Source organism: Siphateles boraxobius, unplaced genomic scaffold, assembly GCF_051911475.1.
Source record: "Siphateles boraxobius isolate OS27281-9 unplaced genomic scaffold, OSU_SipBor_1 54, whole genome shotgun sequence".
Taxonomy (NCBI): Eukaryota; Metazoa; Chordata; class Actinopteri; order Cypriniformes; family Leuciscidae; genus Siphateles; species Siphateles boraxobius.
The window spans coordinates 4,844,844-4,869,317 of NW_027509180.1; the positions used below are offsets into that span (position 1 = coordinate 4,844,844).

A 24,474-nucleotide genomic window follows, 5' to 3' on the forward strand; every position below is an offset into this window, starting at 1 on the left:
GAGTTATTTACTTGAGCTTGTGTGAATGGAAGTCTATGAAGGAAAAGTCTAGTGCGAACAACCATTAATAATTAAAACGTTTTAGTAAAATAAATATCACTCTCAAAGTTGGTGTCAAAAATGGCAGTATTGTATATTTTAATGTTAATATCATGTTAGATAATTGTCATGATCGAATATATTTAATATTTCTTGCTAAAGAAACATGGGATTTGTCTAAAAATAATAATTGGAAGATAACTTTTCCTCATTCATGGAAAGTTTAAGGACATATAATCAATTCATAAAAAGGCCTCCAATTATCATAATATTTTATAACAGTTGTCTATGTTTTACTATTACATCAGGGATCACTTTCATGTCCTTTCATTTTATATTTCTCTCTTTGAATTATTTTGATGTACTGAAAATTAAATTTAATAATTTTCTTTCCTGTCAGACCTGATGGAAGAGAGCGAGGAGAGTGAAGAACTGAGTGAATTGAAGGAGGAGAGAGAAGAACTGAGAGAAGTGAAGGAGGAGAGTGAAGAACTGAGAGAAGTAAAGGAGGAGAGAGAAGAACTGAGTGAAGTGAAGGAGGAGAGTGAAGAACTGAGTGAAGTGAAGGAGGAGAGAGACGAACTGAGAGAAGTGAAGGAGGAGAGTAAAGAACTGAGTGAAGTGAAGGAGGAGAGAGAAGAACTGAGTGAAGTGAAGGAGGAGAGAGAAGAACTGAGAGAAGTGAAGGAGGAGAGTGAAGAACTGAGTGAAGTGAAGGAGGAGAGAGAAGAACTGAGAGAAGTGAAGGAGGAGAGTGAAGAACTGAGAGAAGTAAAGGAGGAGAGAGAAGAACTGAGTGAAGTGAAGGAGGAGAGTGAAGAACTGAGTGAAGTGAAGGAGGAGAGAGACGAACTGAGAGAAGTGAAGGAGGAGAGTAAAGAACTGAGTGAAGTGAAGGAGGAGAGAGACGAACTGAGTGAAGTGAAGGAGGAGAGTAAAGAACTGAGTGAAGTGAAGGAGGAGAGAGACGAACTGAGAGAAGTGAAGGAGGAGAGTGAAGAACTGAGTGAAGTGAAGGAGGAGAGAGAAGAACTGAGTGAAGTGAAGGAGGAGAGAGAAGAACTGAGAGAAGTGAAGGAGGAGAGAGAAGAACTGAGTGAAGTGAAGGAGGAGAGAGAAGAACTGAGTGAAGTGAAGGAGGAGAGAGAAGAACTGAGAGAAGTGAAGGAGGAGAGTGAAGAACTGAGTGAAGTGAAGGAGGAGAGAGAAGAACTGAGTGAAGGGAAGGAGGAACATCATGTCAAACCTGGAGAAAAACCTTTGAGTCGCTCAAAGACTAAACAGACATTTTTAAAGAAAAGAGGAGCCAAGAAATCTTTCACCTGCACTCAGTGTGGGAAGAGTTTCACAACCAAACAAAATCGTAATGTTCACATGAGGATCCACACCGGAGAGAAGCCGTTCTCATGTGATCAATGTGGCAAATCATTTATTAGGGCATCACACCTGAAGACACACCTGACAGTTCATACGAAGGAGAAGCCACATTCGTGTTCTGTGTGTGGTAAGAGATTTTCACGGTCGCACACTTTACATAGACATGGGAAAACTCACACTGGTGTGAGAGAGTACATGTGCTTTGAGTGTGAGAAGACTTTTACTACAGCTGACATTTTAAAACGGCACCAGAGAATTCACACTGGAGAAAAACCTTACAAGTGTTCACACTGTGACAAGAGATTCAGTGACTCCTCATCTCTGAAAACACATGAGAGTATTCACGCTGGAGAGAAGTCGTTCACATGTGATCAATGCTGCAAAACATTTATTTGTGCATTAAACCTGAAGAAACACCTGACAGTTCATATGAAGGAGAAGCCACATTCATGTTCTGAATGTGGAAAGAGTTTTACACAGCTGCAATCTTTACATGCACATCAGAAACTTCACACTGGTGTGAGAGAGTACATGTGCTGTGAGTGTGAGAAGACTTTTACTACAGCAAACAAGTTAAAACTGCACCAGAGAATTCACACTGGAGAAAAACCTTACAAGTGTTCACACTGTGACAAGAGATTCAGTCACTCATCATCTCTGAAATCACACGAGAGGATCCACACTGGACAAAAACCTTACAAGTGTTCACACTGTGACAAGAGATTCAGTCAGTCATCATCTCTGAAATCACATCAGAGAATTCACACTGGAGAAAAACCTTACAAGTGTTCACACTGCGACAAGAGATTCAGTCGATCATCACATCTGAAAAAACATGAGATGATCCACACTGGAGAAAAACCTTACAAGTGTTCACACTGTGACAAGAGATTCAATCAGTCATCATCTCTGAAAACACATGAGAGGATCCACAGCAAAGAGAAGACACACAAGAGTTTTTCTTATATAGTAAATGCATTTTGATTTAAAAAAGTTTAGATATTTTGACTGGAAACAAGACGACAAAAAGGCTAAGTAAGAAAAGCATTTTTTGCAGTGCAGTACATTAATTTATTGCACATTTTTCTATATAACATCGGAGATGCAGAGCACATTAGTAAAGCCACAGTATTTTTAAAGCATACTTTCAATGCATTGTTACAATGATCATTTCCAGCACACAGTTAAAATATATTTTTAATAAAGTGCAAATAAATACACTTAAAAAAAATAAACTGAATCAATGTTAAAGGACATGATGAAAGACATCCAGTTAAAAAGGTACAGGAAAACTGTTGGGAATATGTGTATGGAAATATAAATAGTTTTGGTTGGGTAGCAAATAAGTAAAAAACAGGGAACGAGTCTGAGCAACCCGGTCACACTAAATCCATCTTTATATCAATTATGGATGTCCCGATACCACTTTTTCACTTCCGATACCAATACCGATGCCGCAGCTTTGGCTATTTGTGATACCGATATTAATCCGTTATTTTAATTTTATTCTTGAACTAATACTACACCTAATAAAATGTATGGAAGCACTTTGCTCAATTAGCAACCTATAAACATCTCACTCAAATGGAGAACGTATATAACTGTTAGTCCACAACAACAGTTGATTATGAAAGACTGCCACCCTTTATTCAAACACTACAAAAAAATACTACAGGCTAGCCTACTTAAAGCTACCAACAGGTTTAAAGTTAATCATTTAAAATTAAAAAGCTTTAAAATTACCCATTGATCCGTGTACTTTTGCGTCCATTCATTTTTCCTTTTCAACCTGTAAAACGAAAAATTAACGGTTTGGTGGGTTTGAGATGTTTGGGGTGTGTGTGTGTGTGTGTGCATGAGTGACAGGCTACTGCCTGCTGAACAGAGGGTCGCCGAAAGAAGGATCTGAAGTGCCGGTGTTTCGGCTAAAAAAAAAAAACGCCAAACTGATCCGAAACCAGACCAATTTTTATCCACCCGCCCAAACCCATTTTTTGCCCGCAAAAGAGATTGCAAAACCGCCCAATATGCGCCGCTTAATTGGATGTCGCAGCAAGGGAAATGCTATATTCAAGCATTGTTGATAGGTATTGGATCATATTTTTTCTCCCCTCCGATCTAGCGTTCTGGGCTAGTATCGGCACGATACCGATGCTGTGGATCGGATCGGGACATCGCTAATATCAATGTTATATTCATATATATATGCAGGGTAGTAAAAGGTAGTAAATTAAATTATGCCAAATTAAGGCCAGTAAAAAGTAGTAAAAGTCCTCTGACGAGGTAGTAAATTTTCGAAGCCCCATCTAACTGGGTCTATATGGTTTTCAATTAGGGTAACTTATGTGTCCAGGCCTATTTCCTTAGCCTGGTTCTACCAGACTCTTGTACATTTCATTTGTACAGAGAGTCTGGCACCGCTCCATTGACAAGCGTTAACTTCCTTGTAGGCGGGTATTCTATTGAAGTCTAAAACTATTGGATCTGCCCAGAGTCACTCTATCTGCCATAACCAATCGCTGACGTTTGGTCGTGACATATGTCTTTTCCCGAACCCCGTGGGAGGATGGCCATAAACACAAAACTAAGCAAAGATTGTTCTTGCTCCGGCTTTAACTTCTTGATATTCGGCAGCGTTGCCATAACGGACCGAATCCCTTCGCTCGCATCTTTCTTATTTTGAACTACAACTCAAAATAACGCAGAGTCGACATCAACGTCATCGTTCTCAGCCACTCCCTCTGTTCGCTGATTGGCCCGGTAAAAAATTGATCGGAGAAAACCAAAGTCTACAGCGCAATCCCAGACGTAGTACTGAAGGAAAATGAAATTGAGCGGAAGTGCGTAGGAGGGCGGAGCCAGGCTACTATTTCCTTACTAAACTTCCATGAATTTATTTTAATTTTGAGTCGGACCCAAAGACAGAGAAAAGAAAGGTCGGACGTGAGTGAACGGAATGACGTCACGCGATGTGTACGTTGGGCAGTTCAAGCTGGTACCTTGCCGGTAAACCTCTGCTCCGTGCGAGTTTACCAAGTAATATTAAATATGGGCAAGTGCAAGTTTTCGGACCTCTGGCTGGAGGACCCTCGGTTTAAAGACTGGCTTAGGCCAGTGGAAACAGTCGAGAAGCTTTTTGCAACGTTTGCAAGAAAACGATAAATATTACTTGGATGGGGGTGAAGGCGGTTAATTCCCACAGGGAGTCTACTAGCCACCAAGCAAGGATGCGGGGACGTAACACCCAGCTACCGCTGTCGCTGTTTTGCGCTGGACCAACGGCTACATCGATGCCATCAACCTCCACTGCTCCCTCAACCTTGCCTGCTCGCTCCTCGCAGTCCACTGCCAGTAATCCTACCACCAGCATACAGACAATCTGCACCACCACCGCTACGCTACAGGCTGAAGTACTATGGTGTTTAGACTTGGCAGTGAAACACCACTCGTTCAAGTCAAATGATGGCATAGGAGAGCTGTTTAGCATGATGTTCCCGGATTCCCAAATCACCAAATCGTTCGCTTTGGCCAAAGACAAGACCAGTTACATAATCAAATTTGGCATCGCCTCCTATTTTAAGAAGCAACTGGTTGAAGCAATAAATCATGCCGGACCATACGTACTTATGTTTGATGAGAGTCTGAATGAATCGTCAAAGAAAAAACAAATGGACATACACATTCGTTTTTTGGAGGATGGCTGTGTCAGCTTGAGGTATTTTGGCTCACAATTTCTGGGACATGGAAGAGCTGAGGATCTGTTGCAGCACATCAAAGTAAGTTTATTTTTATATACTTATTGGTTAGGGGCAGTGTTGGGCAGTAGCGGCATTCAAAACAGCGCCGTTACTAGTTTACCTACATTTCTCAGTAGCGTCGCTATTTTCTACATCAATAGCATTTCAGAAGTGAAACTATTTTACTGTTTAAGTAACATGGTAGAATTCACAGAAGCTACATTTCCCAGCGGAGTTTCTGCTATGGTCTAGGCTGAAGCTGTAACCATGGTGATGACAGACGCTGCTGCGGGGTAGCTGGGGAGCGTGCACAGGAGACAGCGGTGAGAAAGCAGGGGGAGAGAGTGTTCATATAGTGAATCTTATCAGACTTCAGGAAAACTCTTTCCCTAAATTCACCTTTCAACGACATTTGTTCTTTTCTTTGCCAGGCTGCTACTGTTTGGAGCAGGTCTTAATTTTGCTCCTGTGGGTTGAACCACGTTAACGTTAGTGATCTTATGCAACGTGTCCTCCCAATGTGCCCTAAATAAGTATACATCCAAACAGTGTGGCTCTTCTACAATATACAGTACACTCTTCCCGTTTTTGTAATTGGTTATGTGAGGATGATTTTGTTGGTTTGTGTTGCCATGGTTTTGTTGCAGTTAAAGCATTGAGAACAGTTTAATAAGCTATCTTTACATTTTTGCCTGTTAGTTTGTCTTACAGTTTTATTGATCACTAGATAGCCATGGCTTGGAGTGAAATTAGTTCAATGTTTTAATAAAGTAGCTTTGATGTAGTTATGTGATGGACTTTACATTTTATTGTAACTTAGCTTGCTACATTTGCTATATTTCGTTTGATGGGTAGCTTTTATTTAGTGATTGATGGAGAGTAACTTATAGATTAGCTTAATAAATTTTTCCAAGTTGCTTGCCCAACACTGGCCAGGGGACATTATTTGCATTTGAACAGTTTCATAGATTTGATCATTTTATTCATTTACCCTACTTCTGAATTCTGTAACACAATGTTGGAAACATTTAGATATATGGTAATTAAAAAGTGTTATAGCCTAACTTATGCTTTGGCAAAGCAGTCCTTGACATAAGCATAATATCTATCTCTTTCAAATGTATTTCCACATCTTACTTACGTTTTACATTGGGATAATAAAGCTAAATGTTTAATTTGAAGCATACTGTATACAGTTTTACTGTCGGTCTGAGTCTGAATGTGGTTTACTTAATCAATAAATGTTATTTAAACAAAACTTTCTTCTGTGTGATAATTCACAGGAATGTGTTGCTCAGCTCAACATGAGGCGGCTCCTCTCTGTGGGAATGGATGGCCCCAACGTAAACTTCAAGCTCCTCGATCTCCTTCAAAAGGAGCATACCGAGCTGTATGGAGGTGCTCAAGTCCTGATAGTTGGGAGCTGTGGACTTCACACTCTCCACAATGCCATGAAGGCAGGCTTTACAGCCTGGCAAATTGACAAGCTCCTGCGTGCGCTCCATTTCCTCTTTCACAACGTTCCTGCCTGCAGAGAGGACTACACCATCACCACTGGGTCTTCCTGCTTTTCCCTCTCTTTCTGTGGCCACAGATGGGTAGAACATGTGCCAGTTGCCGAGAGAGTCCTGGAAATTTGGCCTATGATTCAGAAGTACATCAATGCTGCAGAGAATAAAAAGGTTCAAAAACCAAACACGGCCTCTTATGACGCCATCCTGGCAGCACAGGGGGATCCACTCTTAATCCCAAAGCTCCAATTCTTCCTCTCCATTGCAAGAAGTTTCAACCCCTTTCTCCAGAAATACCAGACAGATGAGCCTGTGTTGCCATTTTTGGCAAAAGATTTAACTCCGCTTCTCTTGGTGAGTATCACTGTAAAGGTTTTGATTCTCATTTGAATGTAAACCTGTATTAATTGATGGAATGGCTTGGTAACTATCTGCTTGTTGTCATCATCAGAGTTTACTGAGGCGCTTCATCAGAAGGGAGCTCATTCAAAACCTAACCCCCCTGCAGCTAATTAAATGGGACATTTCTGATGAGAAGAATTGGATCTCCCTCAAAAGGGTAGACATAGGCTTGGGGGCTGAATCTTCTATCAAGGTAATTTCATTGTTGTTTATTTGTTTTACACAATCACACTAATTACACAATCACAATTACATACAATTTGTTCACAATGAATATTTATGATCATTAATATTATACAAACATTTCCTTTCAAAGAAAACATTGACATGGGTGTTCCTTAAATAAATAATTATTATATTAATTAATTATTAAATTAATAATGTTCCTTACTAGGGACTCCTGGGCAAACCAGGAACCAAGATAGGGGAACACTCCGTACTCAGCCTGAGAAAAGAGTGTTTGCAGAGTCTGATTCGAATCATAAAGAAACTGCAAGAAAGGTCCCCGTTGAAATTCCCCATTGTTAGGCAGATTGACTGCCTGGATCCCACAAAGATGGTCAAAGATCCAGAGTGGTGTATCGTACAGATGAAGCCATTAGTACAAAGTTTCATCCAGGGACAGCAGCTGGCAGGTGGCATTGCAGCTGTTAAGAAAATATTTTTACAGGGACAGTACAGCTGGATAGGTTATTTAAATGGAGTAAGGACCTGTGCTCATTTGTGGTTTTCTGCCTTTTTAATAGAGGTTTGAAAATGTCAATGATCAGTTTGTAATTTAGGCAAGACCTTTGTGTCCCCAGGTTGAGAACCACTGCTTTAGATACTGTTGTGTATCTATGATGAACTGTATGTACTTTTGTTGAATGGATGATGATGCAGTTGACTAATGTGTTAATTTAAAAAATGTATTTTCATTTTCCTTTCAATGTTGCAGGTGATGTCATCATTCAGCAGTTCACTTCCTTGCTCTCGGTTGTGGGCAGAGAAGAAGAGTTTGTTTCCTTCCAACCCCTGAGGCAGCGTCTGGATGTCTTTCTCAACTCCAAACTCTGCACGTCCCACCCTGACCTGCTCAAGTTCTGTCAAAGTGCTCTCCTCCTGTCCCATGGACAAGCCACAATGGAGAGAGGCTTCTCAGTTAATAAGGAGGTAGAAACGTGCAACCTTCGCGAGGAATCTCTCGAAGCCCTCAGGTTAATCAGCGATAAAGTAATTGTCTGTGGTGGCGTTCTGAAAGTTCCTCTGACCAAGGAGCTCTTGGCATGCTGCTTCAGCAAGGTCACAATACAGGCTGTACCTTGATAGTGAGCGGAAAAAAAGGAGAGTGCCACACAAGAGCTGAAGAGGAAAGCAGCAGAGAAAGAGCTGGAGGACCTTCGGAACCAGCGGCAGGTACTCGGTAGTGTGTGCCATTCACTTGATAAGGAAGCCGACAAGTGTGCAGAGATGGCTGAGGGAAAGGCAGGAACAAAGATGGCTGAGCTCATCACAAAATCCAACTCTCTTCGAAGAAGGCACAAGGACAAAAAAGCAGAACTTCTCCAAGTGGAAAAATTGATTGAAGAAAAGGCCGCACAGCTGAGGCACTTGTGATCCTGCCTTAGCAACTTTTATGTTTGTTGTTATTTCAATTAATTGTTTATGCTCTGTTGGACAGTGCTTGGCTTGTGTCCAGTGTTCAGGGCTGGCCCTGGCCAATTTGCTGCCCCTAGGCAAGATTTTACCTGGTGCCCCATGCATCACAGCCCATTTCGCCCTGTCATTGTGTTCATGATTATTTATCCTATATATGTATATATATATTTATATATATACACACACACACACATTACAGCCTAAACACAAATAGCAAGAGCATTACACCAAGCATTCAAGTCAAGTCCCATTCATAGCGCTTTTTACAATATAGATTATTTCAAGGCAGTTTTACAGTTTTGATGCGTTTATAATTTTGTTCAGTAGGCTTTATATAGCCGCTCTGGATAAAACAGTGATGTCATCGTCCAAATGTCATTCTTGCACAAACTATTCATTGAGCGCTAGCAAAAGTGTTTGTTTTGCAGTTGATGACAGCAATCTTCCACTAAACTATGGCACGTTTCATCTTTTCACCATGAATGAAACTGCGAAATGTCTTCTTTAATGTTAATTTAACATAAAACGTTGCTACTTTTCATAAACCTGTAGCCTATATAAGTATCATTAATAATTTTGGCAAATAAATTAAAAAAATTCCATATATCCCCTTCAAAACTGCACAACTGTAGAGTAAAACATTAATTAATAAAAGTGATAGTGAATCCGTCTAAAAAAACTGACGTGATTGTTACAAATCACACTGTCTTGGGCCTCTGGAGAACTCAGAACAATTGTTAGCGTAAAGTTTAAGGTAAAAATAACTTCCATTAAATTATATATCGTAGGCTACTACTATGCAATTCGATAAACTGTTCATTCATCCTCTGTCTTTATCCCATTTTATCCTCTTCTCTTCCGTTTGGCACTGTATCTATTGCAGACTATAATGCTAATCTAAAATATGTCATGTAAATTTGGCCATCCGTCACAATCAGGTAACTTTCAATCAGGTAATCTAGTGGTGTTGGTTATGTTTTGACATTATCATCATTTGACCTGAGACACTGAACTCATTTAGAGTCTAATCTCACATTTATATTTATATTGGTAATTACAGCATCATGGTATTCTACAGCATATAATCCTGAATTTTTTATTTAATCCAAAGGATTTCCTAAAAGTTGTTCTGATAAAAAGATGTATTTTAGGCAGACACACAGACATCTAGAATCAGTGTATGAATCTCAACAATGGTGACAAACAGAATAATCAATTAGGAAAAGGAAATTACTAAAACAAATCAGATCATAATTTATTCATACCGCAAAGCATGATGGGAGCCATAAATGACCAACACCACCTGAACAACTTTTCTCAATGTTCATATGGCAGTGACATTTACATCAGCCAAACAAAATTTAAACAACAATAGTTTAGGGGTCAAGAGCCCAACTAAAGCAAAAACTTATCACCAAAATGGTGGCTTAAAATTTTTATTTTCTCCTTTCGGGATTCTGCTTGTTAACATCAGATGTCTTCAATAATCACATCAGCAGAGATCAAAATCTTGACATCAAATTGACATTGACACTTTGACGTCAATATGACTTTCATTTTTGACCTATTTCGTGACGTCATTTTGACATAATGTTTGATGTTATATTGATGTTAAATTTATGTCAAGATGCCCGCTGGGTGATTATCAGCCGATCGCACTAGAAAATGAAGATGACGTGACGAAGCTCGTCTTAACCCCTTCACTGTCACCCCCCTTTTGATAATTGACATTAAAATGCACTATACAAACTTAAATGGTTGTAATTCAAGAATGCTTTGGAATACAGACCTAAGTGTGGTCTTGTTTTAAAGAAAACAATCAGCAGATTATTACTGAAGTGAAAGCACGTCAATAAATTAAAGTATGAAAAAGTTATGGAAGTTATAATTTACAGTAAATCAAATATACTTTATTAATATATATTTTTTAATATAAAATAAAAATTTTACAAAATAATTTTTTGCTATAAAATTACTATAAAATGAAAGCTATATATCTAACCAAGTTGTGTTCCAAATTTCAAGTTGATATCACAAAAATTGAAGTTCCCATGAGATTTTGTTTAGGTGTAGTAACCAAAAATAGCCACCGAGTGCCATTACATTCCATTGAATTTAATTGTATGCATTCTGCTGTTTCAAATTCATAAACTTCTATCCAAATATCACTTCTGTCACTAAATATGGAACCTTGAGACTCAGACCTTTCTGACAATATGTGTTTTGTCAATATTAGATAAAGGTTTTGATAATAAATTGATGATGCCCAAATGGGGAGGGGCCTAATTAAAAATACAGTTTCTATGGTAACGCAACATCTAATTTCAAAACGGTTTTCACAGGATGAATTCTGAGTTCGTAAGCTTTCAAATGATACCTAATTTATGATAACTACTAAAATATGTGATATAATAATAATAAAAATATTTATATATATAATATATATTATACTTTTTAGAGGACTTCTTACTTTACTTTTTAAAATATAATTTTATCTTTTTTTATTGACAAATACTAGATTATGTTTTATGAACTTTTAGCATTAAAAACCAAAGTTTCAATTATTAAAAGTGTGTGCGTCGACTTTTTGTGACAAAGGTCCGAAAGTCCTGTAATGACGTCGATTTTTTGAGGCGCACTCTTGTCATAAATTCATATATTACTGTTCAAACATAATTTGTAAGAAAAAAACAGCGCTAAAATATCTATTTAGGAGTCTTAGACCTTTACAACGATATGTAGTTGGTCATAATTAGATTAGGATTTAATAGTAATATAGCGAAGTAAAGTTAGATATCCAGTATACGCGATCGTGACTAATCTCCTAAATTATTGTTTTGTGAATGATTCACGAAATTGAGATGATTGACAGTGATACCCGGCCATAGCAACGAAAGCTTTTTTTCAAAACAGATTTGTGACATTTTAAATTTGTATTGACAAAGAAATTGCAGCTTTGTTGTGTAAGCTGTCAATGGAGGGACAGAAATCTCTCAGATTTCCTCAAAAAGATCTTTAATTTTGTTCTGGAGATGAATGGTCTTGTGGGGTGTGAAACAACATGAGTGTGAATTAATGACAATTACATTTTTTGGTTGAATTAACCCTTTAAGGAATATTGTGTCCTCTAACAGAATAATGGCATCAACACTAACATTTCACTCTACTATTGACTATAAGTCTAAAGCAATGCTTTAATATTAAAAGTAGCAGCCCTGTCTTATGTATGTGTGTTAGGTACATATCTGTGCCGCAAGTTGTTTCAAAAAGTGGTGTGGACAATATCGACCCTGGCAAAAACCCATATTGCTCCGTGACGTGACTCGCTTTAGCCAAGTGGTGTTTATAGCAGAGGGGGCGTAGAGCTTTAGATTCTAGAGAGCATTTGATTGGACAGAAGATGTGATGAGAAGCTGAAGTCTGCGATGATGTCAGAAAAATCCATGATCCATTTTAGCAGAAGTGAGGGACTGTAAACTTTGAATGCTTATATCTCCTGAATGTGAATTTTGTCATTGCTTTGGAACACACCAGATTATTCATAACCTTAAGCCTAACATATTCATACTAAAAGCTAAAAAACTTACATTTTGATTTCAGGGGGCCTTTAAGGACTAACACAATACAATTGTGGTTTTAGTTAAACATCTAAAAACGTGAATCTCATTTCCTTTTGTATTGTACACATTATGCTGACCTATAAGAGAATCTTTTTTTCTGGAAGTTATTGAACAAATTTCTGAAAAATTTTGGTATGCTGATGATCAAAAATTATTATGCTTGTTTAACTATGATGCATTTAAGTTTGCAAACTTTATTTCAAAGGCCTGAAAAAGAAGGCAAGCTGGTTTGTTTAATTAGATTTAATTCTGTTCTGTGTAGGATTATGGGTTTATATGGGTGGTTATTTGAATAAATGAGAATACATGTGTGTATGATTATTTTATTATATACTATTATAATTTCGTTTCAAATGCTTGTCTTTATTTGGGAGCAATGTATTCGATGTACTCTGGACATGTATATTTTGTATATTAATTTTCTTATTTCTGTATACTAATGTCGATGTCTTGTAAGCCCATGCGGGCTGGGCGTAATCAAACACATTACACAATAATAAAGCTTTATTCATTCATTTTATTCATATTCATTCAAAAAAAAATATATATATATATATATATATATATATATATATATATATATATATATATATATATATAAAGAATAAACGGATTAAAGGTGTTTAAATCTGAAAAACACTGAAATTAATAAAAGGTTTTAAAGGCCTGAGGTGGGAAATATGATTTTTTTTTTTGGAGGTTTAATATGTGTCTTGTGATGTGGGCTATTTAGAAAATGATTTACGCTATATGTAGTTAAAACAAAACAAAAACTTATTCCAGTGTTTCCAGAATGACTGTAAACATGTTCTCTCCTAGTATTTTCCATAGACAGTATAAGAGAAAGGTATTTTCCTTAAAGGGATAGTTCGGCCAAAATTATATTTAACCCATGCATTACTCACCCTCAAGCCGTTCGAGATGCATGTGTCAATCTTGTTTCAGACGAACACATTTTCAGTTATTTTAGAAAATGTCTTAGACCCTTCAGTGGATATAATGTGAAGCAATGGGGTCCACCTCCTTCAAGTCCCAAAATGTGCATACATCCTTCACAAAAGTAATCCATCCGGCTCCAGGGGGATAAACGAAGGCCTTCTGAGGGTAATCTGTGCTGTTTTGTCGTAAAAATATACATATTTAAAAGTTTATAAATGAAAATATCTGACTTCCGGCAATGATCAACACGCGTTCACGGGTGATGGAAGTCGGCGTACGAGGTAGGACGTAGCGTAGGAACCGTCGTGACGTAGAACGAACGCGCCTGCGCAGCCAGAGAGCAGAGCAAAACAGTTTTGTTTTGCTCTGCTCTCTGGCTGCGCATGCGCGTTCCTACGCTTCGTCCTACCTCGTACGCCGACTTCCATCACCCGTGAACGCGCGTTGATCGTTGCCGGAAGTCAGATATTTTCATTTATAAACTTTTAAATATGTATATTTTTACGACAAAACCGCACGGATTACCCTCAGAAGGCCTTCGTTTATCCCCCTGGAGCCGGATGGATTACTTTTGTGAAGGATGTATGCACATTTTGGGACTTGAAGGAGGTGGACTCCATTGCTTCACATTATATCCACTGAAGGGTCTAAGACATTTTCTAAAATAACTGAAAATGTGTTCGTCTGAAACAAGATTGACACATGCATCTCGAACGGCTTGAGGGTGAGTAATGCATGGGTTAAATATCATTTTTGGCCGAACTATCCCTTTAAGACTCCCGACGCTTCTCTCTACAGTCCAGCGGGTGGCGATAGTCTTGCGTTATGTTTCACATTTACAGCTTGATCTCTGGTGTTATATATCGTGCTACTGGCTTTATACAAACTGTTATTTTTCGTCTAGAAAGATTTTGAATCTGGTCAATAATACATCCCTGTAATATTACCATCCTCACAGACGTGACTGGAAGTTTTGAATCGAGCAGGAATATCTGGAGTTGCTGCAACTGAACTGAGAAGATGGTGTTTGTTAAAAGAGGAGATTGAGGAGGACTCGAGTGAACAACAAGAACCCTGGAGAAAAAAACACGAGGAACAAGCAGGTTGGTGTGTATTCTAGATTCATCTTTAATGACTGTTCTGGTACAGTAATCAGCTGGTCACTTTATGCATTCATTAGCCGGGGAAGTTGCATATTTAAAGCTAGTGATGTGATTGCTTTCTCAACATTGATATGTTCATTCAGAAACATAAACAAATTAGAAACGCATTTGATTCTATTCTTTTTTTTATCACTGCAATACATATTGTAATTTTGATCAGATAATCATCAAGTGTTCTAACATAGAAGCAAATAAAGTGAGAGACTATACATGTAATATGTATGTCTGGCCTTTGCAGATATTTAAATATGTCCATCTTTAAGCATAGCAGACTCTTTGGATTTATATGAAATGTAAACACTTTACAATAAGATTCAATTTTTAGCATTAACTAATGTTAATAGTTGTAGTATTGTTCATCGTTAGTTTGTTCATTTCAACATTTACTACATTTTAAATTGAGTATTTTTTTTATTTTATCTGTTAATGTACTATGAACTAACATAAATGGTCAAGAAACAATTGTCTTGCTCAAATATTAATACATGTAAAATAATTGTATAATGCATAGTAGGGCTGGGCGTAGGGCTGCACGATTCATGCTAAAATGTGAATCACGATTTTTCTCCATGGGAATTGAGATCACGAATCTTTTACACGATTCTCATTTTTTCAACCAAAATTTACTGAACTCAAGTAAAAAAAAAAAAAAACACAGGACATTCAGTATAATAAAGTGCAGGAGTAACAAAAAATTGTCTCTTTTCTTTATTTTAGACCTCTTAAAGTGAATAATTTTAAAGCTTTATGTTGTTGAAGATAACATTAACATCTACAATAATAAATAAAAATTAATGCTGCAAGCAGCATTTATCGGTGTTCAAGCAGTTAGGGCAGTTAAGGCAGTTAAGCTCAAAAGCCATGAAGTTTTATGTAGCAAGCATTTAACCACTGACATCATAGATGGAATAGACCATGTTTTAGCATGACTTACCATGATATACCACATTTTAGTGTGGTTTTTCAGGATTTACCAAGCTCTAGTATAATTTACCAGGATTCTAGCATGATTTACCTTATTTACTATGATTTACCATGTTTCTATCGTTATTTACCATGATTTACCACATTGCTTGCAATTATGTGAAGCATCAGAACAAATTAAGTGATAAACTCTAACAAAATATGATTGTGTTATAATAGTAATTGTTATTTATATAAGGGGTTTTTAAGTGTCTAAATATATGAATGCAAAGCACATGTGAAAAGACTGTTAATAAGTATAATTGCCAGCAGAGGGCAGTAGAAGACCACTTATTGGCTCACTTTCATTTTGAACTACTCGGCTTCACCAGTATTCTGCACTAAAGCAAACCATTTTGTTCATGTTAACTCCATAATGCATGCTTACACACACACACACACACTCCCGAGGCCCGCGACGATAGTGTTCAATCAAGGCCCAGGACCATACCATCCAAATTTGAGCGCACAGGGAGTTTCCGTTTTCGAGTTATGAGTGAATTTGTACTGGGAGGGCGTGGCCTAATGTTATACTTTCGTTTTCAGCCTTCCTGTGACACAATTGTGAATAATACATGAATTTTAACAAAATGTGATTATAAATGTTAAAATCATGATTTTATAAAGTCTAAATATGAATTATATATAACAATATTAGGGAGTAGTATGATGAAATGACAGCAGGGGGCAGTAAAATACCACTTATTGGCTGTTATACACCCTATTATAGCCATCCAAATGAAGAAGTTATACCTTTTTTGATAATTATTGATCTAGAGAGTCCAGAGAATTGTACTGCACTGGTTTTAAACATTATGATTTGAAAATTATATGATCATAGATGGAAAATACCATTTACAGCCAATACAGGCAATTTACCATAGGAAATATATGGTTTTAAAGCTTTTTAACAGTTATAGCCCCACCTATGGTCCGATCTCCATGAAACTTTACATGCTTCTTCACATTGTTATGCCACATATGCTCATCACTTTTTGTGAAGTTCTGATTTTTTATTTATGATTTATAGGCTTTTGAGTGTATTTTGTCACGCCCATTTTCTAAGTGACCCTGTTATAGCAAACCAAAGGACAAAGTTCAACTTTTTTTCAATAATTATTGATCTAGAGAGTGCAGAGAATTCTCCTAGACTAGTCTGGTTCCGATCGGGCGAAAAACCGAAGACTAGTTCGCAAAAGTAGGTTTTTACATATTCGTGAATATTTAATGAACGATTTGATCGACAGCAATGGTTCAAGAGGCAAAGTTGTTCAGCATGAGGAGATCTATCAAATGATATGCATATTGTGGCGATGTGTGCAACACCACGTCATTACAGAGCCGTAAAACTCGTTAGCGCCAACTAGTGGCCGATTTCTTTCAAAACTCTTAAAGACCTCTTGAGCCATGAGTTGAACATGCCCAACGAGTTTCATGCTGATCAACCTTGTCTAATAGGTGCGCAAATTCATTGGCCGATGGCGGCCATGTTTTTTGAGATACGCCAATATCCTTATATACATACATGGGGCCTTGGACCAAGACACTGTATACCGATTTTCAAGTCAATCGGACTAACGGTCAGGTGGTCATAGCCCTTTTTATGTTTTATTAATGTTATAGCGCCACCTAGTGTTAAATCGACGCGATTTTTTTACTGTAACCTCAGAATGAACTCATTCACATGTGTACCGAGTTTGGTGAAGCTATTTCATTTACTTCTGGAGTTATAGCCATTTTAGTAAAATAGGCTCCGCCTATAACGTTCATTTTGCACCCCCTAGCGACCCTGAATCAAAATTTCAACTTTTTTTCAATAATTATTGATATTCAGACTCCAGAGAACATTTCTGCACTGGTTTGGTTCCGATCGGGTGAAAAACCAGGGACTAGTTCGCAAAAGTAGTTTTTTGACAAAATTCAAAATGGCGGAAAATCTATCATGGCGGAAATGAAATCGGAGATATAGGTTTTGTTTGTCAGGCGTCCAGCTTTCCAATGATATAAGACACTTGAGTTTACGACATACGGTCTAGGAGTTATGAGCAGTTTCGCGCTTTTGGTTGCTATAGCGCCACCTATGGGCCAATCGGGCTCATAATTTGATAACCTCTCCTTGATTTTTGTACTACCATCTGACAAAGTTTCAGCTCTCCAGCACTTACGGTTTGGAACAAAAAATGTATTTATTTTATTTTTTGAAAAACAAAAGGGACAATACATATTAATGAACATTTTCACAAATGTAAATATGTCAGATTATAGCCTTAGGCTAATTTCTATCTGCAATTCAACAGGCTTTTTGTTTCAAAAACATTTGGAATTATTTTACTTCCATATTATAGGTCATGGAAATTAATTCATCTTTTTAGTCAGTAAAAGTCAGGGAATTTGACATTTGGTTTAGAGTGGGAACCCTGAACATTGTTCTAATCAAAACACTTTCAATTGAATTTATTCAGAAACACAGACATCAATAATCAGCCTGTGAATCTCAACAATGGTGACAATAATAATGCATGTTGCAGTGGCTGCCACCAATCACAACTCATTAATGACTCCCATCATGCATTGTGGTTTGAATAAATTATGATCTGAATTGTCTGTCAGTGGTCTCAAACTCAATTGCTGGAGGGCCACAGCTCTGCACAGTTTAGCTCCAACCAGCTCAAACTCACACATGCAAGGAAGTTTCTAGCAATCCTGAAAGCGATTTTTTTTTGCAGGGTGGTAGGGGAAGAATCATTAATATTCATTGGGGAACTCATCCGCAATTGTTTCGCTGTCACACGTCACTCAGATTGACATGGCAGGTCAAGACGGTGTCCCCGCAAAGATACAGAAGTTCACGAAGTTAGTGAGCGGTCTCCGCACAAATCTCCCGGATTTGGATAACCAAATGTTGACAGGTATGCCTTACCTTCGTGAAAGTGTCTGTTGTCACAAAGGAGACAATGTCTGTTTGCTCCATCACATCTCATTAGAGATGCGTCACGGCGAGCCAATCAGGGACGAGTTCCCCAATGAATATTAATGAGTCTTCCCCTACCACCCTGCAAAAAAAATGTGCATCCTGAAAACCTTGATTAGCTGGATCAGGTGTGTTTGATTTGGGTTGGAGCAAAACTGTGCAGAGCTCTGGCCCTCCAGGAATTGAGTTTGAGACCACTGGTCTATGAAATTTACTTTTCCTAATTGAATGATTTCCATTACACGAGAGTAGGTGTTAAAACTTCATGCTGATTTGTCCTCGGCTTTCGCCAAGATAATCACCAACTAAGACGTAGCTTTACAGTAACCTATGCTTCTCCATCCATTTACGCTTCTTTCCATCTGGTGACGTGAATCTCCTTCTGTCTGGTGTTAATAGCTGCAGTGTATTGCGCGTCAGCACACACAACGGCTGCAACCACAGTGCGGTCCCCCCATAACAACCCTCTAGATTGAGCTGAGTAGGGGACATCTCTAGGGTCTTCAAGTGGGCACCTTCCGTCCTCAGTGTTTCGTCGACTAGCCCACGACACCTCAAGAGGGCTCGACAGTGACTCTGGTGTCCCAGAGTCACCCCCCTCTGACCCCCACTCAACTCAGCCCAGCTTACTGACCTCTACTCGTCACCATTGTTGAGATGCATTGACTGAATCTTGATGTCGGTGTGTGCCTAAAAGAAAAATCTTTTTTTTAAAAACAACTTTTAATAAATTCTTTATATTATATCTTAAATTCTGGATATTTATGCAGAATCACAGTTATGCTGTAACCAACAAATGGCGATACGTCCGCGATATTAATGCGATATGGCTCAGCTTGTCAGTGAACTACGGCTCTTTGTAGTAAATGCCGCTCCATCTGAAAGCAGGTGAAGGTGATTTACTACTAATCAAGGAACCGGCTTTACTGACGAGATGCGTATAGCAATATCATGCGATATAACAAGTGAATTTTGCGTCATAAGCCTATGCGAAAATTACATATTGTATCTTTAACCTTTAAAAAAACATCAGAAAATTGTAGGGCTGAAACGATTCCTCGAGTTACTCGATTACAAAAATTCCTCGAGGCAAAAACTCTGCCTCGAAGCCTCGTTAAATTCCTATGTAAAATGTAATTCACTATACGCGGATCTATACTATAGCGCGTGATACATTTTGAATTTATTTGGAACGATGGCGGAGAGTAAAGATGTCCATAAATGGCAGAGAATGTCTAAAGTTTGGGATCATTACATACTTAAAAAGGAAGTGAACAAGGTGCAATGTGTCTACTGCGAAGTAGACCTGGCATACCACAAAAGTACGACTTCAATGATTCAGAATCTGAACCGAAAACATCCACTCCATGCTCTCACCAAGCGTCACTGAAACATAACCTAATGGTGTGTTCACACGAACGCGAATAGAGCATCAAATACGCGTCTATCGCGTCTAGTTAGACGCTTAAACATTCGCTCGAGTTAAAATTTTTCAACGTGCGCGGAAGACGTTCGCGTCATTAGCGTCTTTGCACTGACTTTGTATGTAATCTACTCGCGCAAATAATTAAAGTTGCGTTCGGTGTGTGAACCCCTTCACTTACACACACACACACAGACACACACGCACACACACACACACACACACACATGCACCCTCGTCTCTCTCACGCGCCAGTCAGATCAATTGCGGCAATGCATCACATATGCTTAAACTTTCATGTAGCCACTCAACAATAATTTCAGCATGCATTCACTGTATACACCGCGACGTGATGGAGGAACAAATATTGTATTGCAGTCTTTGCGAGACCTTGTTTGTATGTCACATCTTCCAAATAGTTACAGACAACAACAAAAAATGAAATTCCCCAGCCTGCTTCTCCAAATCCACTCGTACATTTGGGGAAGACATTTTAATTGGCTACCAAAGTAATTGAGCTTAGAACATTGTTGGCACTTATACTAAATGGGTAAAAATTGCAATAAATAGGCCTAGTTTTGGAGCCAAATGTTGGAGTTGGAATAAGTTTTTTTTGTTTGTTTTTGAGAAATAAAAGCCAAATGCTTGATCATTTTACAGCCTCATCATTTTCATTATGCATTATTTGTTTTAGTTGTTTAAAAACACAGAGAAAATTATCCGATTACTCGATTAATCGATCGATTAAGTGCTAGATTAATCGATTACAAAAAGAATCGATAGCTGCAGCCCTAGAAAATTTAATTTTTAACTCTCTTAGTGTTTAAACTGTTGTTTAGTCATCATCTATACTGGGTGTTTAGTTTGAAATCTAGAAGCACTTCACACTAAGGTGACGGTTTCATTTGTAACATGAACTAACTAATATGAGCAGTACATTTGTAGCATTATTCATTTTTGTTGTATAATGCTTGAATAATGAAAATACAGCTATTCATTTTTGTTCATGTTAGTTCAGTGTATTTGTTAATAAATATATAGTAAACATTGAAGTTAACATTAACAAAGATTAAATGCTATAGAAGTACAGTTTATTATTAGTTCATGTTAACTAATGTAGTTAACTAATGTAGTTAACCAACATTAACTAATGAACCTTATTGTAAAGTGTTATAGATTGTTCCTGAAACATGTATTTGAAATTCTGCATTAGGTGTATATTTCACTTTTTGACAGTTTTTCTCATATTATTGCTCATCTCTTTTCTTAGAACTGAAACAGAAAAAGGGACATTTACTTCAGGACACAAAGAATGATAATAAATTAATTTGCAAGCAATTATTATGAGTATAAAATTGCCATCTTTTTTTACATGACAATTGAGCTGAGATAGATATTCTCATTCACCATTTAATTAACAGTATGACAAAGTAACTGACATGATATGCTTCCTAACATCTCCTTTTGTAAGTCTTCATGAATATGGAACAAAATACAGGCAAGTGATAAGACTATAAAACCTAATAGTGTTACAATAATAAAAACAGCCCTGACTCCTAAGCTCCATCAAGCTTTATTTTATACAAAATAAATCACATCACTGTTTATATTATTATTGTTAATAATATTACTATTATTAGTAGTATTGCATAAAGATCTAATAAAGATTTACCGCTAGTTAGTTAGCTCCAGCTGGAGAACACTCACCTCTCACCGGCTCCTCTTGTGCCGGCAGGTTTCCTCTTTAAGGCCCTGAGTGTGCTCGTGGTACCACGGTATTGGACTATTTTCTTTAATCTTCAAGCGCAAAGGAGCAACTGTGTCTAAAGTGCTGGAAAAGAGAGAGTTTAAAGTTTCTGTCGCAATATCGAGTTCGTCTAAACTATCTGGGATGCTGAGATTATGAAACTGATCAGGAAGATTATTAATAAAGCAATCTTTAGTAGCAGAAGTAATAGGTCTAACATATTTGTAACGGAGTCGGCTTTGCAGCCTTGGCTAAATGAAGTTTATACGAGACTAGATAATGATCTGAGATGTCATCGCTCTGCTGCAGAATTTCAACGGCATCAACATTGATTCCATGTGATATTAAATCTAGAATATGATGAATACTACAATGAGTAGGTCCTGACACTGTAATGATAGAAACTCAGAAGCAAGATGCAAGTAAAAACTCAGTATTTATTATAAAGCAATGATGAAGCAAGAAAGAGTCCAGTGGTAACAGGCTAGCGGCGCAGGGACTCCAATGGTCAGATGAATCCGGTGAGTGAGGTGACGGAGAGTGCTGAACAAACAAGACGAATCCAGATAACGACCACAGGAACACGAACAGGAACAACGAAGACACGGGACTGGAACGCAGAGGGATCAACACTACCGGACATCACAAAACAACAATCTCACAATGGAGATGAGAAGTTGATGAGATATATACACAGGAATGGATAGACTGCAGCTGGTGATGAGGTAATGAGTGATTGCTGAACGAGCGCTGATGAGCGGCCACGCCCCTCTGATCAGCGCACACACATACAACAACAGAGACACGAGACAAGAAGAAGACATAGGATTTACCAACCGTGACAGTACCCCCTTCCCTAGGAACGCCTCCTGGCGTTCCCAGACTTCCTTACCTGCCGATTGTAATCATCGATAAGGGAGTGATCCAGGATGTCTCTAGCCGGTACCCAACTTCTCTCCTCCGGACCGTAACCTTCCCAGTCCACCAAGTACTGGAATCCGCGCCCCCTCCGCCTGGAGTCCAGAACACGATTGACCGAATAAGTGGGTTCCCCGTCTACGAGACGGGGGGGGGGGGGGGGACCGGGACTGGCGGATTAATGCGAGCAAAAAAAACGGGCTTAATTTTAGATACATGAAAGACGGGATGAATCCTCCTGTACACTGGAGGAAGATTCAGGCGGACTGTCACCGGACTAATGATTTTGGTGACAGAAAACGGGCCAATGAATTTAGGTGCGCTTATTTGAAACGGAGCGAAGAGGAATGTCCTTGGTAGAAAGCCACACTTTAGAACCGACGACGTACACGGGAGGCCTCCGCCGGTGGCGATCGGCTTTGGCCTTGGTGCGCGCCCCCACTTGGAGTAGAGTCTCACGGGCTCTAGTCCAAGTGCGGTGACACCTCTGGACGAAGGCGTGGGCGGAGGGGACCGCGACTTCGGATTCCAGACTAGGAAAAATAGGTGGCGGGTAACCTACGCTACACTCAAATGGTGATAGGCCCGTGGATGACACTGGCAATGTGTTGTGGGCGTACTCCACCATAGACAGTTGCTGACTCCAAGAGGAAGGGTTCTTGGACACTAAACATCGCAACGTTCGCTCCAAATCCTGTTTGGCTCGCTCAGTTTGACCATTGCTCTGGGGATGGAACCCAGAGGACAGACTGACAGTCGCCCCCAGAAGTTTACAAAACTCTCGCCAAAATTTGGACACAAATTGGGGTCCCCTGTCAGAAACCACGTCTGTCGGGAGGCCATGAATCCGAAAGACGTGATCAACGACAATCAACGCTGTCTCCTTGGCTGAAGGTAATTTGGGCAAGGGAATAAAGTGGGCAGCCTTCGAGAACCTGTCCACCACGGTCAAAACTACCGTGTGACCCTGGGAGGGTGGGAGGGCAGTGATAAAATCTAGTGCGATATGGGACCAGGGTCTCGAAGGTACCGGCAGCGGTTGGAGTAACCCATCTGGAGGTCGATTGGAAGTTTTACCCGTGGCACAAACTGAGCAGGCCAATACAAAATTGTGAACATCACGAGCCATGAGAGGCCACCAGAATCGTTGCTTGACTAAAAACATAGTACGATTAACTCCCGGATGACAAGCCACATTGGAACAGTGTCCCCACTGAATAACGCTGGACCATAAACTCTCCGGCACAAACAACCGGTTCGGTGGGCAACGAGTCGGAGGCGTTACCCCTTCTAAGGCCTTCTTGACCTTCGATTCGACCTCCCATGTGAGTGTAGAGATAAATAGGGTCTCTGGTAAAATGCACTCGGGAGTAGACGGGCGATCGGAACGGTCAAAAATGCGCGATAAAGAATCGGGTTTGATGTTTTTAGAACCCGGGCGGTACGAGAGTAAAGTCAAAACGTCCGAAAAAAAGAGCCCACCGAGCCTTCCTGGAATTAAGTCTTTTAGCCGTACGAATGTATTCCTAATTTTTGTGATCGGTCCAGACGATAAAAGGTACCCCTGACCCTTCTAACCAGTGGCGCCACTCCTCCAATGCTAGCTTGACTGCCAACAACTCTCTGTTGCCAATGTCATAATTGCTTTCGGCAGGGGATAAACGATGAGACTAAAACACGCAAGGGTGCATCTTGTCGTCTGAAGGAGAGCGCTGGGATAACACTGCACCTACCCCCACCTCTGACTCATCGACCTCCACCACGAACTGACGTGATGGATCAGGGGTTATCAGGACGGGGGCTGAAACAAAGCAACCCTTCAGTTTGGCAAACGCAGCTTCTGCTGCGTTTGACCACCTGAACGTCGTTCTGGGGGAGGTCAAGGCGGTCAGAGGCGCGGCTAGTCGGCTGAAATTGCGAATAAAACGCCGGTAAAAATTGGCAAATCCCAGAAACCTCAGTAGGGCCTTACGGGAATCTGGACTTGGGCAATTTACCACAGCCTTAACTTTGTCAAGATCCATGC

The 24,474-nt window shown here is 39.2% G+C and overlaps 3 protein-coding genes across 8 annotated transcripts in view; 2 read left to right on the forward strand and 1 right to left on the reverse strand.

Annotated features, from left to right (window-relative positions):
* The window catches only part of LOC143714420 (uncharacterized), a 596,609-nt gene that overhangs the window by 245,820 nt on the left and 326,315 nt on the right, over positions 1-24,474 (reverse strand).
* LOC143714411 (uncharacterized) overlaps positions 1-24,474 on the forward strand; it is a 245,919-nt gene that overhangs the window by 142,396 nt on the left and 79,049 nt on the right. For 3 of the 7 annotated variants that reach the window (XM_077205555.1, XM_077205556.1, XM_077205554.1), the window contains one exon: positions 440-2,651. The exons of 2 other annotated variants lie outside the window; for them this stretch is intronic. In XM_077205555.1, the coding sequence (XP_077061670.1) occupies positions 440-2,400 (1,961 nt within the window). In that variant the 3' untranslated portion in view covers positions 2,401-2,651. Of the gene's footprint in view, positions 1-439; positions 2,652-14,085; positions 14,367-24,474 lie in introns of those variants that run through there. 2 more of the 7 variants (XM_077205557.1, XM_077205560.1) reach the window with 2 other exon arrangements.
* On the forward strand, positions 2,868-8,623 carry LOC143714447 (uncharacterized). The gene is made up of 4 exons (XM_077205651.1): positions 2,868-5,192; positions 6,437-7,018; positions 7,116-7,259; positions 8,004-8,623. Exons 1-4 carry the CDS (start codon positions 4,590-4,592, stop codon positions 8,082-8,084), a joined length of 1,410 nt encoding a protein of 469 aa, XP_077061766.1. The 5' UTR covers positions 2,868-4,589; the 3' UTR covers positions 8,085-8,623.

Excerpts from the sequence above, each read along its gene's own strand:
- LOC143714447 (XM_077205651.1), top strand. The coding sequence starts at position 4,590 with ATGGGGGTGAAGGCGGTTAATTCCCACAGGGAGTCTACTAGCCACCAA. Across the intron at positions 7,019-7,115 it reads ATTTAACTCCGCTTCTCTTG|AGTTTACTGAGGCGCTTCAT; the intron begins GTGAGTATCACT and ends TGTCATCATCAG. Across the intron at positions 7,260-8,003 it reads GGGCTGAATCTTCTATCAAG|GTGATGTCATCATTCAGCAG; the intron begins GTAATTTCATTG and ends TCAATGTTGCAG.